At 39.9% G+C, this 13,974-nt stretch overlaps 2 protein-coding genes across 3 annotated transcripts in view; one reads left to right on the top strand and one right to left on the bottom strand.

Moving 5' to 3' along the window:
- The first annotated feature begins 223 nt into the window (after window positions 1-223).
- On the top strand, window positions 224-10,491 carry gpsm2 (G protein signaling modulator 2). 2 transcript variants are annotated; one of them, XM_041055178.1, is made up of 16 exons: window positions 224-441; window positions 1,270-1,308; window positions 3,437-3,812; window positions 6,213-6,434; window positions 6,516-6,651; window positions 6,765-6,904; window positions 7,040-7,163; window positions 7,280-7,395; window positions 7,643-7,798; window positions 7,891-7,999; window positions 8,094-8,223; window positions 8,344-8,420; window positions 8,641-8,829; window positions 8,968-9,127; window positions 9,220-9,410; window positions 9,586-10,491. In XM_041055178.1, the coding sequence occupies exons 3-16, from the start codon at window positions 3,748-3,750 to the stop codon at window positions 9,766-9,768; spliced, it is 1,998 nt and encodes a 665-aa protein (XP_040911112.1). In that variant the 5' UTR covers window positions 224-441; window positions 1,270-1,308; window positions 3,437-3,747; the 3' UTR covers window positions 9,769-10,491. The 2 variants fall into 2 exon arrangements, with proteins under 2 accessions (XP_040911112.1, XP_040911113.1); XM_041055179.1 differs by lacking the exon at window positions 3,437-3,812.
- A 205-nt stretch (window positions 10,492-10,696) lies between these two features.
- The window catches only part of wdr47a (WD repeat domain 47a), a 69,478-nt gene continuing 66,200 nt past the window's right edge, over window positions 10,697-13,974 (bottom strand). The window contains exon 17 of the mRNA XM_041055177.1: window positions 10,697-12,040. Coding sequence (XP_040911111.1) covers window positions 11,898-12,040 — 143 coding nt within the window. The 3' untranslated portion in view covers window positions 10,697-11,897. The remainder of the gene's footprint in view (window positions 12,041-13,974) is intronic.

Genomic DNA, 13,974 nt, shown 5'->3' on the forward strand with positions numbered 1-13,974 from the left:
CTTCAGTACTCAGATTTGATGATGTTGATGTTGAAGAGTGGTAAGCATAATTTTTGTATAGTATTAGTGCGGATAAAACTTGTTTAGGAGTGTCCCCCTCGGTATGTTATTATAATACGTCATCTTTTCTATTTAAATCTATTGGTCCAATGACGGTTATTCGGGGCGTGGCTATATTTGAATGTCGTCTCCTGATTGGCTAGTTTGTCGAAAACAGCTACACTAGCAGAGCCGCAAGGTTTTCTTCTTTCTCAGCAAAGTTAAATCCAAGTTTTGCTAAAGTTAAAAGATAATGTAGTCCCAGACTGCATACAGTACCGTTTATCTCTAAATTAAGGACGTCCATTTTTAAAAGAAAGAACGCAGCCATGTTTTTTATTCTTGTGAGAAAGTAAAGGAAAAAGAGGAGAAGTCACCATTGTTCGAACTGGATCGTCTAACGTAAGTTTAGCAGCCAACATGCTAACTAGCTAATCTGTAGCAGGCTCTGATACAGTAACCTGAGAAGTGTCTTCTCTGTTCACGGCTGTGTTTTCGATCTGGCGTTAATATTAACTTACATGACACACTAAACCTCTCACAGTATGTACAGTATCATAGTGTCCATGATGAATCTCGGGTGTTTACATTCCGCTGCTAAGTCAAGTGTCTGCACTGGAGAGCAAAACCTGTATGAATGGACCTAATAGTGATAGTCTGCATGATCAGTGGCTTTACTGGTTGTGTGTGCCCATATGAAATGTCTGTAACAGTTACACGTGTTGTAGAAACTATGTTTAAGAGTAGTTTCTTTATACTTACTATAGGTTATTAGAATATTTGTAATAATTGTAATAATTCTTCCGACCAGTTTCACAAATAGTTCACTCCATGTTATACACAAATATTATTATTCCATATATACAGTTGACTAAAATAATTAACTAACTCTTTTTTTAAGAAAGGTGTTGATTCAAATTCATGTTCATACTGGGAGGTGTTTCTAATATTTAGTTTACCCTTATTGAGTGTTGCTTATTAGATACACCTAGTTTATTATGTACACTTGGTTTTTGTTATAGTACCTAATAAACTGTCAACTGATTATGCGTATCATCTGGCATGGAGTCTTAAATCACTAAGCATTTAGTCTAAGTTTAATGTTATATGTTATGTGCATCATCATGTTTATCATGGTGTAAGGCTAAATATACAAATGTTCATACAAATATTACCAGCAGTTTATTTTAGATGTATTGTTATTCATGGTCACAACACTTTTCCTTGCAGGCTTCCCAGATTTCCTGTTCCTGTGAGGAAGAGTTACCGGTGAGTATCCCAGTACTTATTTAGTTGTTTCTTTCTTTTGTTTTGGTGCAGGATTTTGCTAGCTCATGGTGTGCTTATGAGCTGTGTTGCCATATTTAGATTTCACAGTCAGAGGCAGTTTAGTGCATCAGTGGGCTGTAAGCTCAAAGATAATAGATCACATCTGCTGTGTCTTCAAGATGAAATCATGTCCTGTTTGTCATTCAAGCAAGCGTCACTGATTACCTCCCGTGACGCTGTCATTAAAAGACAAAACAAAAAACTTTTGACGTGCCTTCAGGCATCCATCATTTCGCCACTTGTTCATGCACACTGTAGCTCTGTGAGCAGGGCAGGTCTCTCGGAAACACACCCAGTTGGCATACAATGATGGAAAAGGCTGCTCCTACTCTGGCACACGCCAATTGGTGATTATAATAATGTGCAGGAACATGTTCTGCACAGACTCCTAAAGCCTTGGACTTTAGTTTGAGTCATGAATGTTCACGTTTGTCGCATCAGGAATAGCAAGCTGGGCAAAAAGATCATTTGATTCTCTTTTGTTTAGGGATTAGTTGTTTAAACACAACTACTTAGCATATATGGCATAGTTTGCCAGGGCCTGTTTAATGTTTAGTTTATTTGTGGGTTATGCAAAGAAACAAGTCTTCCCAAGAAATGTGCTGTACTAACAGCAAACACAAATACATACAAGCCCTTTAAATGTATTTTCAGTTGGTCGTAAACTGTGAAATGTCCCTTTACTTCTTACTTTAATGTCAGATACCCACTGTGTTCAGTTAGAGAAATGTATCCACTTTAATCTCAGTTGAAAGAGAGACTGTGACATTAACAAGGTATGATTGCGATGTAGCATGTCGTCAAAACAAGTATTTTTTGTTGCTATTTTGGTTGTGATTTGTGCTTCTCTTGCAGTATGAGCTCAGTGCTGAGCTAATACTTGTCAAAAAAAAAAAAAAAAAAGTACCACCTCAGCACAGCTATTGTAGGGAAAAGGATTCATAGAATTAGTGGGCATCTGACAATATTTTGATTTATCTATAATTTGATTGAAATACCTAAGTAGTAGGTAAGATTAGTAATATTCTTCATAGTTATCATAAGTAGTGATTTTAAAATTCGTCAAACTTTACACACTTGGGCCCTCTGTTTGCCGCTATTGGGGTTTTAACTGAAGCCTGTCCTGCTTGCCTGTGATGTTGATAGTCAGAAATTATTTCTCATATGATCGTAGTTATTTTCTTTATAAGAATAAGCCACCACTAAGTGACTTATATGTAGGTCTGAACATTTTGATGGAAAAAGAACTCAGTGATGGTCATTTCCAGTGCTATAAAATCAAATGCAATTTATTTGACAGTTTCATGTGTTTTAACTGTCAAGACACAGTATACTTGAACTATGATTCTGTGTATCGGAGAAATTAAAGATATCCTCTGTCTGTGAAGGGTTTTTAAACTCACACACGCACTGCTTGTGTGTCATGAATGTGTTGTCTTTTATCTGTTATTTAGCATAAAGAAATAACCCAGTTTGCAAATAACTGGTCTGCCCAGTGTGTGTGTGTGTAGAGGAGTGGCTGATGGGTTAAAATTGGGGGACAAATGGGTGTGGTTAGCATGACTGCATGGAGAAATGAAGTAATGGTTGGCTCTGGTCTGTACTTGGTGCAGTCTATCTTAAGCCATGTAGCTTGCTTATCACTGTCCTGTCCTTTGGTGGAAGTCTTATACACTCAGTAGGTTAATACATTTATCTTTCTTTTATTTTTTTTTGCTTTTGCAAGAGGCTCTTGCTCTGTTTCAGTGCTTCTCTTTCAATTTAGTGACTTTTTTTTCCACAAATCATTGCAACTCTTTGCTTGCATAGCTGTTACATCTTGAGGCGTACATAACTTTCTCACTGTGTTGCAACTTTAGAGCACATACGCACATCTCCAAGCCTGGATGAGTTGAGTCACCGTCTTAGATTGACAGCTTGCCTGTGTTGACCCCATCCATTCATTCCCGCCCTGCTATCTTACTCGCTGCCTGCCCCACTTGTGCACGCTGCTGTTTGGTTGGTGTTGCCATGGCACCGTGTGGCCAGAATGAGGCTTCACATACAGCATCTTGTGTTCTCTTCACAGAGGGCAGCTGACAAGAGATTGAAGGGGCAGTGACGCAAAACACACTGCATACGAAAGCAGCCGTGTGGACTGACACTGACTCTCCAGCTCTGTCTAACACTTGTGGGGTTACCGTTCCTTGTCAACATTCAGCAGAGGGATATTTGCAAATTTCATCACTTTGGGTGGCTTTTTGTTTGGATCACCCCCTCTTCCGCAACTCCTTTTGACCAAAGATTTCATTATTTTTTTCTTTCTCGTCGGTTCTTGTTTTAAACGCAACCATTTTTTCGGGAACAAAACTGGGATTTTCCCTCATATTATGCACTTCAATGGATACCAGTGGCTCATTGGTTAGCACGCGAACTGAGGAGCAGTCCCTTCATGTCCGCTACAGGTAGGAATCTCCTCTCTCAACTAAAGTATGGTTGTAGAGTGGAAAGTTGGCTGTTTTTTTTTTTTTTTTAGCTTTTTTCTTTTATTTTTTTTTCATTTCCTCCTTATTTTAAACAAGACTGTTAATGAAATTATTTGTTGCTGGTTAAGAGAAGAAAGGCTCTTTATATTTTCTGTTATTTTAATGCTTGTTACATAAGATGAGTTGGTGTCAGGTAACAGATGAGGTATTTATTTATTTGGTGTTGCCTTGTTGGAGTGATGGCCTTGTATGTAATGTGGACATAAGAATCGAGGCCTAGGTCAAATTATGGAGTAGAAAGATGGCCCTGTGCTTTCTTTGAGTTTTTATAATGTTCTCTATGAGTTTGTTCACTAAAGGCAGGTGAGTTTCCTAAAAAAAAAAAAAAAGACATCAGCCAGCTGTCCCTGCGTACCTGGGTAAATAGTTCTGGCAGCAGGTGTGGCCTGCCAAACACAGAAAGACCCGCTTCAGCTTCAATATTTAACGAGCCCTGAAAAATTCATCACTGCTGCTTGTTTTCCGCCACACGTGTGTCCAGCTGATCTGAATAGAGTAGGCGTCTTCTGGCTGGGGGGATGTCTGTTTTTTCCAATAGATACAGCTGTCAGAATGGTTACCCTCAAAGAATTGATCCCATCATGCCACACTACAAAGTCCACTTGTGTCTGACATGTCGAATAAAGCTACTTAGCTCTCTGAAGCGCTTTAATTAGTTGGGTGCACGCTCTACCGTCGTAATCTCAGGTGACCAGGTCACAAGAGAGAGCTCGAAAGAAAGACAAGCAGATTAACTTAGAAAATGCTGATTGAGCAGTTCCCTTGCTCCCATGCATTGGAAGTTAATACTATGACAGCATCACACATGTCTCCTTGATAGTTTTCCAATGCGTGATGCTAAAATCTCTCTGTGACGTCAGATGGTCAATGTTTTTTATAGCACAGCAAAGGAAGGCTATTTTTAAACTTTTTTTTAGACCTAACTGAACAAGAATCAAGATCTTCACCTTCTTTTAGTATAGGCTACTAAGTTACGTTGAGTTAATCTCTCCATGCTTCAGAGAAAGAGAAGGAGCAGCAGCCTGGAAGTTTTTCCAGTGGAAACCTCAGTAGATGCCTCTCAGATGTTCCATGTGCTCTTGTTTTTGTTGTAAGACACGAAAAGCCAGCAGGTAGGCTAGTGTTTGCCACAGCTATAGTGTCAAATGATATATTGTTAACTTGGTAGTAAACAAAGACTCTTCTAATTTAAGGCCTAAGATAGCTGATTACATGAGGTTCATCGACTACTCAGGAAAGCATGTTTGCCTTTGTTCACAAATTATAGCTAAGCCAGATGATGAAGCTACTTTTCTTTTTTTTTTTTTTTTTGGGTGGTGTAATTTTAGGAGCAGGCCATAGACTGTGCAAGCTTTTTACTTCACGTGAGGAATTCTTACTAGCTCGTGTTTCTGGTTCACTTTTCGAGAGCTCTCAGACAAAACCTTGGGTTGAGTACAGGAGGAAAGCTTGAGATAAACAAAAGTGGAAAGACTTTGTGTGAAGCTGATCTCCTCCCAACAATACAACTTCCTGAAAAACAAAAGTTGGCAGACTAACAGTTTTTACTTTGCACAAATATGCTGCTTAATCTAAAGATAATCCATCTGCAGATAAGCCACCAGCCATTGTCTGACACTCCTTTCATCTGGCCTTGAAACGCCTGAGCCTAACTCTTCTGTAACTCCATAAGGCTTGATTATTCAGCTGTCTTTGAGGACCCACTACCAACTACATGCTGAAAAACCATATCCTATGTTTTCATATAGTTTTACTACACTACATTTAAAAGACTCAGTTTAAAAGACTGACCACCTCACAAATCTCAATCGTCATATCATCTGTGAACATGACGTCTGTGGTATGATGACTGAAAATGCCTATACAACTTGTCTAAAACATGCAGAGCCAGACTATAGATCTTTTAAAGCATAACACAAAATATTTAAACTGTTTCTAATAAAAACAGCAAGGCTGTAGCAATCTGCTTCATTTGACTGTGAAAGGAACCCACTGTACTTTCAGAGGCATGTCAAAAGGATGTGAGATCTACGCTCACAAAGAAACTCTACTTTGAGCCATTGTTCTCTGTAGGTGGAAGGAAGTAGCTAAACAACATTCCCTGCTAAAAGCCTTTGCTTTGAAAGGCGTACAGTCTGTTGGCTGTAGGTCACAGCCGGAGAAACTCCCTCTGTTTCTCCACAGCTTCTTCAACTTTGATTTCATCAGTATATTTGGATTCTAGACACTTTTTGAGCTGTGCATAAATATTTTTTTCTTGGGGCTTAGGCAGTTCAAATAAGACGCCTGACGGACTGACTCTGCTTCTGTCTGCTATAGGATGGAGGTGTCCTGCCTGGAGCTGGCATTGGAGGGTGAGCGGCTCTGTAAGGTGGGCGACTACAGAGCGGGTGTATCCTTCTTTGAAGCTGCCATCCAGGTGGGCACAGAGGACCTTCAGGTGCTGAGTGCCATCTACAGCCAGCTGGGCAATGCTTACTTCCACCTGCATGACTATGCCAAGGCCCTGGAGTTCCACCGGCATGACCTCACCTTGACCAGGTTAGACGTACAGCAGCCCTCCTAACACTACTAATACATTAGTATCTTACTGTAATTGCTAACATAATGTGTCTGGTATAGAACGATTGGTGACCTGCTTGGAGAAGCCAAAGCCAGTGGAAACCTGGGCAACACATTAAAGGTGTTGGGACAGTTTGATGAAGCTGTGGTTTGCTGTCAGAGGCACTTGGACATAGCGAGGGACATTAATGACAAGGTGAGGTGGCACTGTATTCAAGCATATCAGTGATACTGTTTACAGTGAAATATTCTGTAGTGTATGAGGGGGATTCAGAAAACATGGACATGTTTTTCCTGGATTTGTGTCAGGTGGGTCAGGCGCGAGCTCTGTATAACTTTGGGAACGTGTACCATGCCAAAGGCAAAAGTATCTGCTGGAGCGGAGCTGAACCTGGAGATTTTCCAGAGGAGGTCATGATGGCCCTGAGGAAGGCAGCAGAGTACTATACGTAAGTCACTCAGCGTGTGTGGGGTTTTAATCTTAGCAATCTTTCGTTATACAATGCATTATTATTGTAACTATTAAATCATATCTGTAATACAGCTCCGGTTGCTGTCTGACGTGATTCTATGTGTTTTTTTAGGGAAAACTTAGCATTAGTGAAGGAACTCGGAGACCGGGCCGCCCAGGGTCGAACTTACGGCAACCTTGGCAACACACACTATTTGTTGGGAAACTTTCGCAAAGCTGTGGCTGCTCATGAACAGGTGTGGAGGAACCCTGAAATCTCCATTCATAAACATTTCAATTTCAAAGCTATGTTTCATGTTCATGTTTACAGTGACTTTAGTAAGAGAAATAATCAAGTACAATTCTGTTTCAGCGCTTGCTCATAGCTAAAGAGTTTGGGGACCGCTCTGCAGAGAGACGGGCTTACTGCAACCTGGGGAACGCCTATATCTTTTTGGGGGAATTTGAAGTGGCAGCTGAACACTACAAGTAAGCCACAGCCTACACATTCATCTTTTTAAATTATTTTCTGTATAAAGATGTATGACAGGGCTGTAAAAAACTGTAAAAAATAATCTCTATATCTTAAAAAAGGGGAACTCTCTCTTGTGTATGACATTGTATGTGGTCCCAAGACTGTGCTTCCTCTGTGAAATGTGTGTGAATGTTTCGGATGTAGGAAATGTCGAGGCCTCTCTGCAGCATGTTGACCCAGCTTGTCTTGTGTGTTTGTCAGGAGGACACTGCAGCTGGCAAGGCAGCTGAAGGATCGAGCTGTGGAGGCCCAGGCCTGCTACAGTCTGGGCAACACATACACACTTCTCCAGGACTATGAGAGAGCCATAGACTACCACCTCAAACACCTCATCATAGCCCAGGAGCTCAATGACAGGTACATTCACTATGGGAGTAAGATATTCATGCTGATATTTCCTGTGTTTTATTTATATCGCTCTACATGGGTTTAAATGTGTTTTGCTGTAGAATTGGGGAGGGTCGTGCTTGCTGGAGTCTGGGAAATGCTCACACTGCACTGGGGAATCATGACCAGGCCATGCACTTTGCTGAGAAACACCTGGAGATCTGCAAAGAGGTATATGAATATGTTTTAAAATTTACCAAAACACGTAAAGGTATTTGTTGTTGAGTTGTAAAGCTAATATTCTTGTGTGTATTTTTATTCCCAGACTGGAGACAGGAGCGGGGAGCTGACGGCTCGTATGAACGTGTCCGATCTCCAGATGGTTCTGGGTCTCAGCTACAGCACAAATAATTCCACCCTCTCAGAGAATAAGGACGTAGACTACAACCAGCATGGTAAAAAAACGTAACTGTATAGTCAAACACCCTGAACCGTCCGTATTTGTCTGATGTTTTAACAGTGTTGTTTGTATAACAGGTGTTAACAGATGTTATAACAGTGCTGATGTGTTTTAGGAGCAAGGCCCAGGATGAGCAGAAGACACAGCATGGAGAACCTGGAGCTGATGAAACTCACTCCAGACAAGATGAATGTGAGAGTTTCTTTTCTATTACATGAATTTCCCTAACCCTGTTTAGCACAGACTCTGTGTTCCATCATTACTCAAGTCATGCTTTGCTGCTAAAACAGGTTTTTATTGCCACAGATAACTGGGTAGTTTTATCTTGTCCTAGTTTGGTGTTTCCCCTTAACGTCTTCTCCCCTCATTTCCTTCTTTGTTGTGGTAACTAACTGATTTCTGTGCATTGAAGGGTCAGAAGTGGAACAGTGACATCCTGACCAAACAGTCCAAACCCTCCCTGGCTAAGAGCTCCTCCAAACTGTTCTTTGTCAGCCGCCTGCGTGGGAAGAAGTACAAGGCCGGTGGCTCCAGTAAGGTCCTCCAGGACACCAGCAACACCCTGGACACCAGTCAGACCCCAGCTCAGGGACCACAGAAGGTACACAGTAAAATGAGCCCTCACCTGATAACCACACACGTCTCAGTCAGCTATCAATAAATGAGGTCTGTTCGGCTGTTATTCATGGTTGTGTTGTTTTTTTTTTTTTTTTTTTTTTTTTTTTTTGTTCTTTATCAGCGACTCAGTCCTGACATGCTTGGAGACGAGGGCTTCTTTGACCTGCTGAGCCGTTTCCAGAGCAACCGTATGGACGACCAACGCTGTTCAATACAGGATAAGGGCAGCAGGTTATCGTTGAACAGTGGCCCGGAGTCGCCTCCTAGAGCCATCAGGAAATGTGAGTCCATACATTCAAATACTCAACAATTCTCACGGTAGATCTTATTATTCATACTTCTTACACTTCTTTGATCCTCTCTAACCCTGTAGCTGTGTCAGAGTCCGCCAACATCTCGGGGGCCCAAAGCCGGCAGTTAGAGGAGTCGCCAGCCGCAGGGGGAAGCCTGCCCGGCCTCAGGCTCCATCAAAACAGCAACCAAGCCGTGCTCAGCCACCTGATGGCCAACGCTGACAACGCCGAGCCTGACGACAACTTCTTCGATATGCTTGTCAAGTGCCAGGTACCTGATGGGACCAGATATTCAGTGTTTTAGGAAAAAGGCGACCTGAGCACTGTTTCCTGCTCATCGATAAACATACAGTGCATTTGATACACAAGAAATTATAATGTTTTTCCAAATGAGAAACATTAAAACCCCATATACTGATCTCTCTCTCTCTGTTCTCTCTTTCCAGGGGTCCCGTTTGGATGACCAGCGCTGTGCCCCTCCCCCTCCTCCGGTCCGAGGGCCCACCGTGCCAGATGAGGACTTTTTCAGCCTCATCATGCGCTCACAGGCCAAACGAATGGACGAGCAACGTGTCACCCTGCCTTCAGCAGCAAACACTGCAGCCAGGCCCAGCTCCAGCTCCAACTGAACTAAGCACTAACAGGATTGACAGGTTTAATTTTTTTTTTTAAATCTCATGAAGGAGTGGTTGACCAGTGGGGTGGTCATTCAGAACAAAACGCTGTTTCTCCCTTGATATTTGTCCTTTTGGACAAAACAAAGCACTGTCAGCATTGTATGTAGTATAGAGTATGGAAAAATCTCAAATTAACGAGGAAGAGTTTCGCACATTTACAAACTCTCAGTGGTATCAGGGATAAGTGTTGTTTTTTTAAGTCCTTGTTTTTCATGGTTCTGTGCTCATGCAAATTTCATTTCACCCTATGTGTATTTTTCAATACACGACTGCAGTTATGTTTGTATTTATTGTTCTTTTTATGATTATTATGATCCTGCTAACTGCCGTCCCACCACTATGAAATAATGTGGTTATAGTCACAGTGGACACAGAGGTACAGCACTCTTTTCGTGTATTTTGTTTATATGTGAAGTTTTTGTTTGGCTTAAGAGTTACCAAGGTCAGACAGAGGAAATTAACAAAAACTATTTTAAGCAAAGTGTTTGCTAAAAGAATGACTAATCCTTGTACAGTCCTTATAGTCTTTTGTACTAAATGTTTTGAGCGAGGTCACTGGAATAAAGCCTCATTCATGTAGGCATGTTGTTCTGACTTTCTTAAAATGTTTAATGTAAACTGTTCACTTCAACAAAACACAAAACAAACTGCTTGTGTAAAAGACACTTTATTTAACGTACCAGCAGTCAGACTTGAGTTAGCTTGAATTAATTTAAGTCACTTTTAAAAACAAGAATTAGAAAGGCTTAATACAAGAGCCACTAGCATTTCCGAAACATAGTAATAACTGTACATACATAAACACAACTGAAATAAACACATCTATGTACGTATTAGTTTGGCCTTATTTGTTAAAACAATATATATACTATACATTAACATAAAAACTTAAATATGCATCTTTGTAAGTATCAATGTTCAAAGACAAAGTGCGCATGTTACATACAAGAAAAGAAAAGAATACAATGCATATGCCCCAAATACTGGTTCTAAATAAATACGAAAACACCCGTGGTTCCATTCAGATTTCATTGTGCATATGGTCAGAGCCTCGGTACGGGCGAAGACTGCCACCTACTGTTGTTACATTATTACAGCAGTAGACAAACCAGAGCTTTTACACTGCTTAACTGAATGCTAGGGCATTCAACCAAAAATTACATTTTGTATTTCCCTTTGATGCTGACATAGTAACGATCTTCCATTGCAAGCAAGCCATTGCAAGACACTGTAACAGCTTCAGCGCAAAAAACACCGATTTCAAACTTAAAAGAAACGCACAAGCTAAATTTACACATTTTGAGTTGCAGTAATGCAGTGGACACAGCGAACAACAGACATTGGTACATCCCACGGGGAAGCAACAGCTGACAGTTTGGCGTCCACAGATTCAGCTTCCTGATAGGAAAAGCTCACTACTGACACACTGAAAAATTACATCTTATACCATAAATTCCACCCTTGTTTTCCCAGACAATATAGCAGCATAACACCAGCTGTAACAAAATGATATGCGAAAGGAGGAATGTAGGTCTTCTCAAAACTAATAACAAAATTTGATCTTGAAAAAACTATTTTTTTCCCTCTTTTTTAACATTTTTGTTATGGAAACCGAGAACTGAAGGAAGGCACCATCATGAACGAAGCACTCTGTCCTGTCTAAACTCAACAACTCCTCAGTGAAAAGGACATGCAGCAACTGACTGGTGTGTGTGTGTAAAGAGCGAAGATGTAAGGTGACACCACATGGACTGAAGGATGAAGTGAGAATAATGAAGGATCCTGCAGCTTTTACCCCTCAACATAACAATCTGTGAGAGAAATGCAGTGTGAGAGATGTAAAGACAAAGGAGAACATGCAACGTGTGCTTTTGATGTGTCACAGGTTTGTATCCATTTGGCTTCCTACAGACAGGAGGGAAGGGCTCCTTCACCTGTTTGTGTGTCTGTGTTTAAGAGTGTGTTGAAAGGGTGTGACCGTTGTTGATAGTGCAGGAGGTGCAGTGTTGTTTTAGGGGAATGTGTGTATTCAAGATTATAGCAACTGGTTTTCTGTGTATGTGTGAGAACTTGTGTAGGTGTTATGGGTTGTGTGTCCAGAGTGTGACTGTGCGGTCAGCAGAGGATGAGAGGAAGGACAGGTCTTGTGTGTGCCATCGACACTGAATCACCTTGTCGCCGTGCTCTCCCACCACGGTCAGAGGCAACTGTTTGGTCAGGTCACCTGGAAACGCAAACAGGAAACAGCTCAGACAGGCACACACAACACTGTGACTAGGGATGTGGTCGATCCGATCCAGTATCGCATCGGGTTCCGATACCAACATAATTCACGGATTGGAAAGTTCCGATCCAACCTGCGGAGATTTTTGATCCATGAAACATGTCTGTGCTTTAATGTTGTCTGCTAAAATGACTCCACAAGTGATTCCCTGCCGGCTGTTCTGCTAACAGGCTGTAAACTGTGTCTCAATGTGATGCAGAGTAATGAAACACGCCGCCGTTCAGGAAATCCATTCCACAGTTGGCAGCCAGCTAGCAGGTGAGTAGTGATGGGAATTCTTTTTAGAGAACAGGCTCTTTTGGCTCAGCTCAATAAAAAGAGCCGGCTCTTTCGGCTCCCCATCGGCTCTTCAGATTGTTTTGTTGATTAAATTAAATTTTGAGGCCATACTAAAGTATAACTTTTTTGGCCAATTTTGACACCTTACTATACTATGACGTTTTTTATGACATTTTGAGGTCAAAATTATTTTTGACTTTTTTCATCGATTTTGACGCCTTACTATACTATGATGTTTTTTATGACATTTTAAGGTCAAAAATTTTTTTGACTTTTTTAGACCGATTTTGACGCCTTACTATACTATGACGTTTTTTATGACATTTTGAGGTTAAAAAAAATGTTGACTTTTTTTGGCCGAAAAAAAACGCCTTACTATACTATGACGTTTTTTATGACATTTTGAGGTCAAAAAATTTTTTAACTTTTTTTCACTGATTTTGACGCCTTACTACACTATGACGTTTTTTATGACATTTTGAGGTCAAAAAAAAATTTGACTTTTTTTGGCCGAAAAAAAAAAACGCCTAACTATACTATGACGTTTTTTATGACATTTTGAGGTCAAAAATTTTTTTGACTTTTTTTCACTGATTTTGACGCCTTACTATACTATGACGTTTTTTATGACATTTTGAGGTCAAAAATTTTTTTAACTTTCTTTCACTGATTTTGACGCCTTACTACACTATGACGTTTTTTATGACATTCTGAGGTCAAAAAAAATTGTGACTTTTTTTGGCCAAAAAAAAACGCCTTACTATACTATGACGTTTTTTGACATTTTGAGGTCAAAAAAAAATTTGACTTTTTTTGGCCGAAAAAAAGGCCTTACTATACTATGACGTTTTTTATGACATTTTGAGGTCAAAATTTTTTTTGACTTTTTTTGGCCAAAAAAAAAAGCCTTACTATACTATGACGTTTTTTATGACATTTTGAGGTCAAAAATTTTTTTGACTTTTTTTGGACGAAAAAACCACCTTACTATACTATGACGTTTTTTATGACATTTTGAGGTCAAAAAAAAATTTGACTTTTTTTGGCCGAAAAAAAGGCCTTACTATACTATGATGTTTTTTATGACATTTTGAGGTCAAAATTTTTTTTGACTTTTTTTCAATGATTTTGACGCCTTATTATACTATGACGTTTTTTATGACATTTTGAGGTTAAAAAAATGTTGACTTTTTTTGCCCGAAAAAAACGCCTTACTATACTATGACGTTTTTTATGACATTTTGAGGTCAAAAATTTTTTTAACTTTCTTTCACTGATTTTGACGCCTTACTACACTATGACGTTTTTTATGACATTCTGAGGTCAAAAAAAATTGTGACTTTTTTTGGCCAAAAAAAACGCCTTACTATACTATGACGTTTTTTGACATTTTGAGGTTAAAAAATTTTTTGACTTTTTTTGGCCGAAAAAAACGCCTTACTATACTATGACGTTTTTTATGACATTTTGAGGTCAAAAATTTTTTTAACTTTTTTTCACTGATTTTGACGCCTTACTACACTATGACGTTTTTTATGACATTTTGAGGTCAAAAATTTTTTTAACTTTTTTTCACTGATTTTGACGCCTTACTA

This window comes from Toxotes jaculatrix, chromosome 14, assembly GCF_017976425.1.
Source record: "Toxotes jaculatrix isolate fToxJac2 chromosome 14, fToxJac2.pri, whole genome shotgun sequence".
Lineage (NCBI taxonomy): Eukaryota > Metazoa > Chordata > Actinopteri > Toxotidae > Toxotes > Toxotes jaculatrix.

Bases quoted from the DNA above. Each gene is read 5' to 3' on its own strand.
- gpsm2 (XM_041055178.1), top strand. From the start codon at position 3,748: ATGGATACCAGTGGCTCATTGGTTAGCACGCGAACTGAGGAGCAGTCC. The intron at 8,421-8,640 runs GTGAGAGTTTCT...TGTGCATTGAAG, and splicing joins TCACTCCAGACAAGATGAAT to GGTCAGAAGTGGAACAGTGA. The intron at 9,411-9,585 runs GTACCTGATGGG...CTCTCTTTCCAG, and splicing joins ATATGCTTGTCAAGTGCCAG to GGGTCCCGTTTGGATGACCA.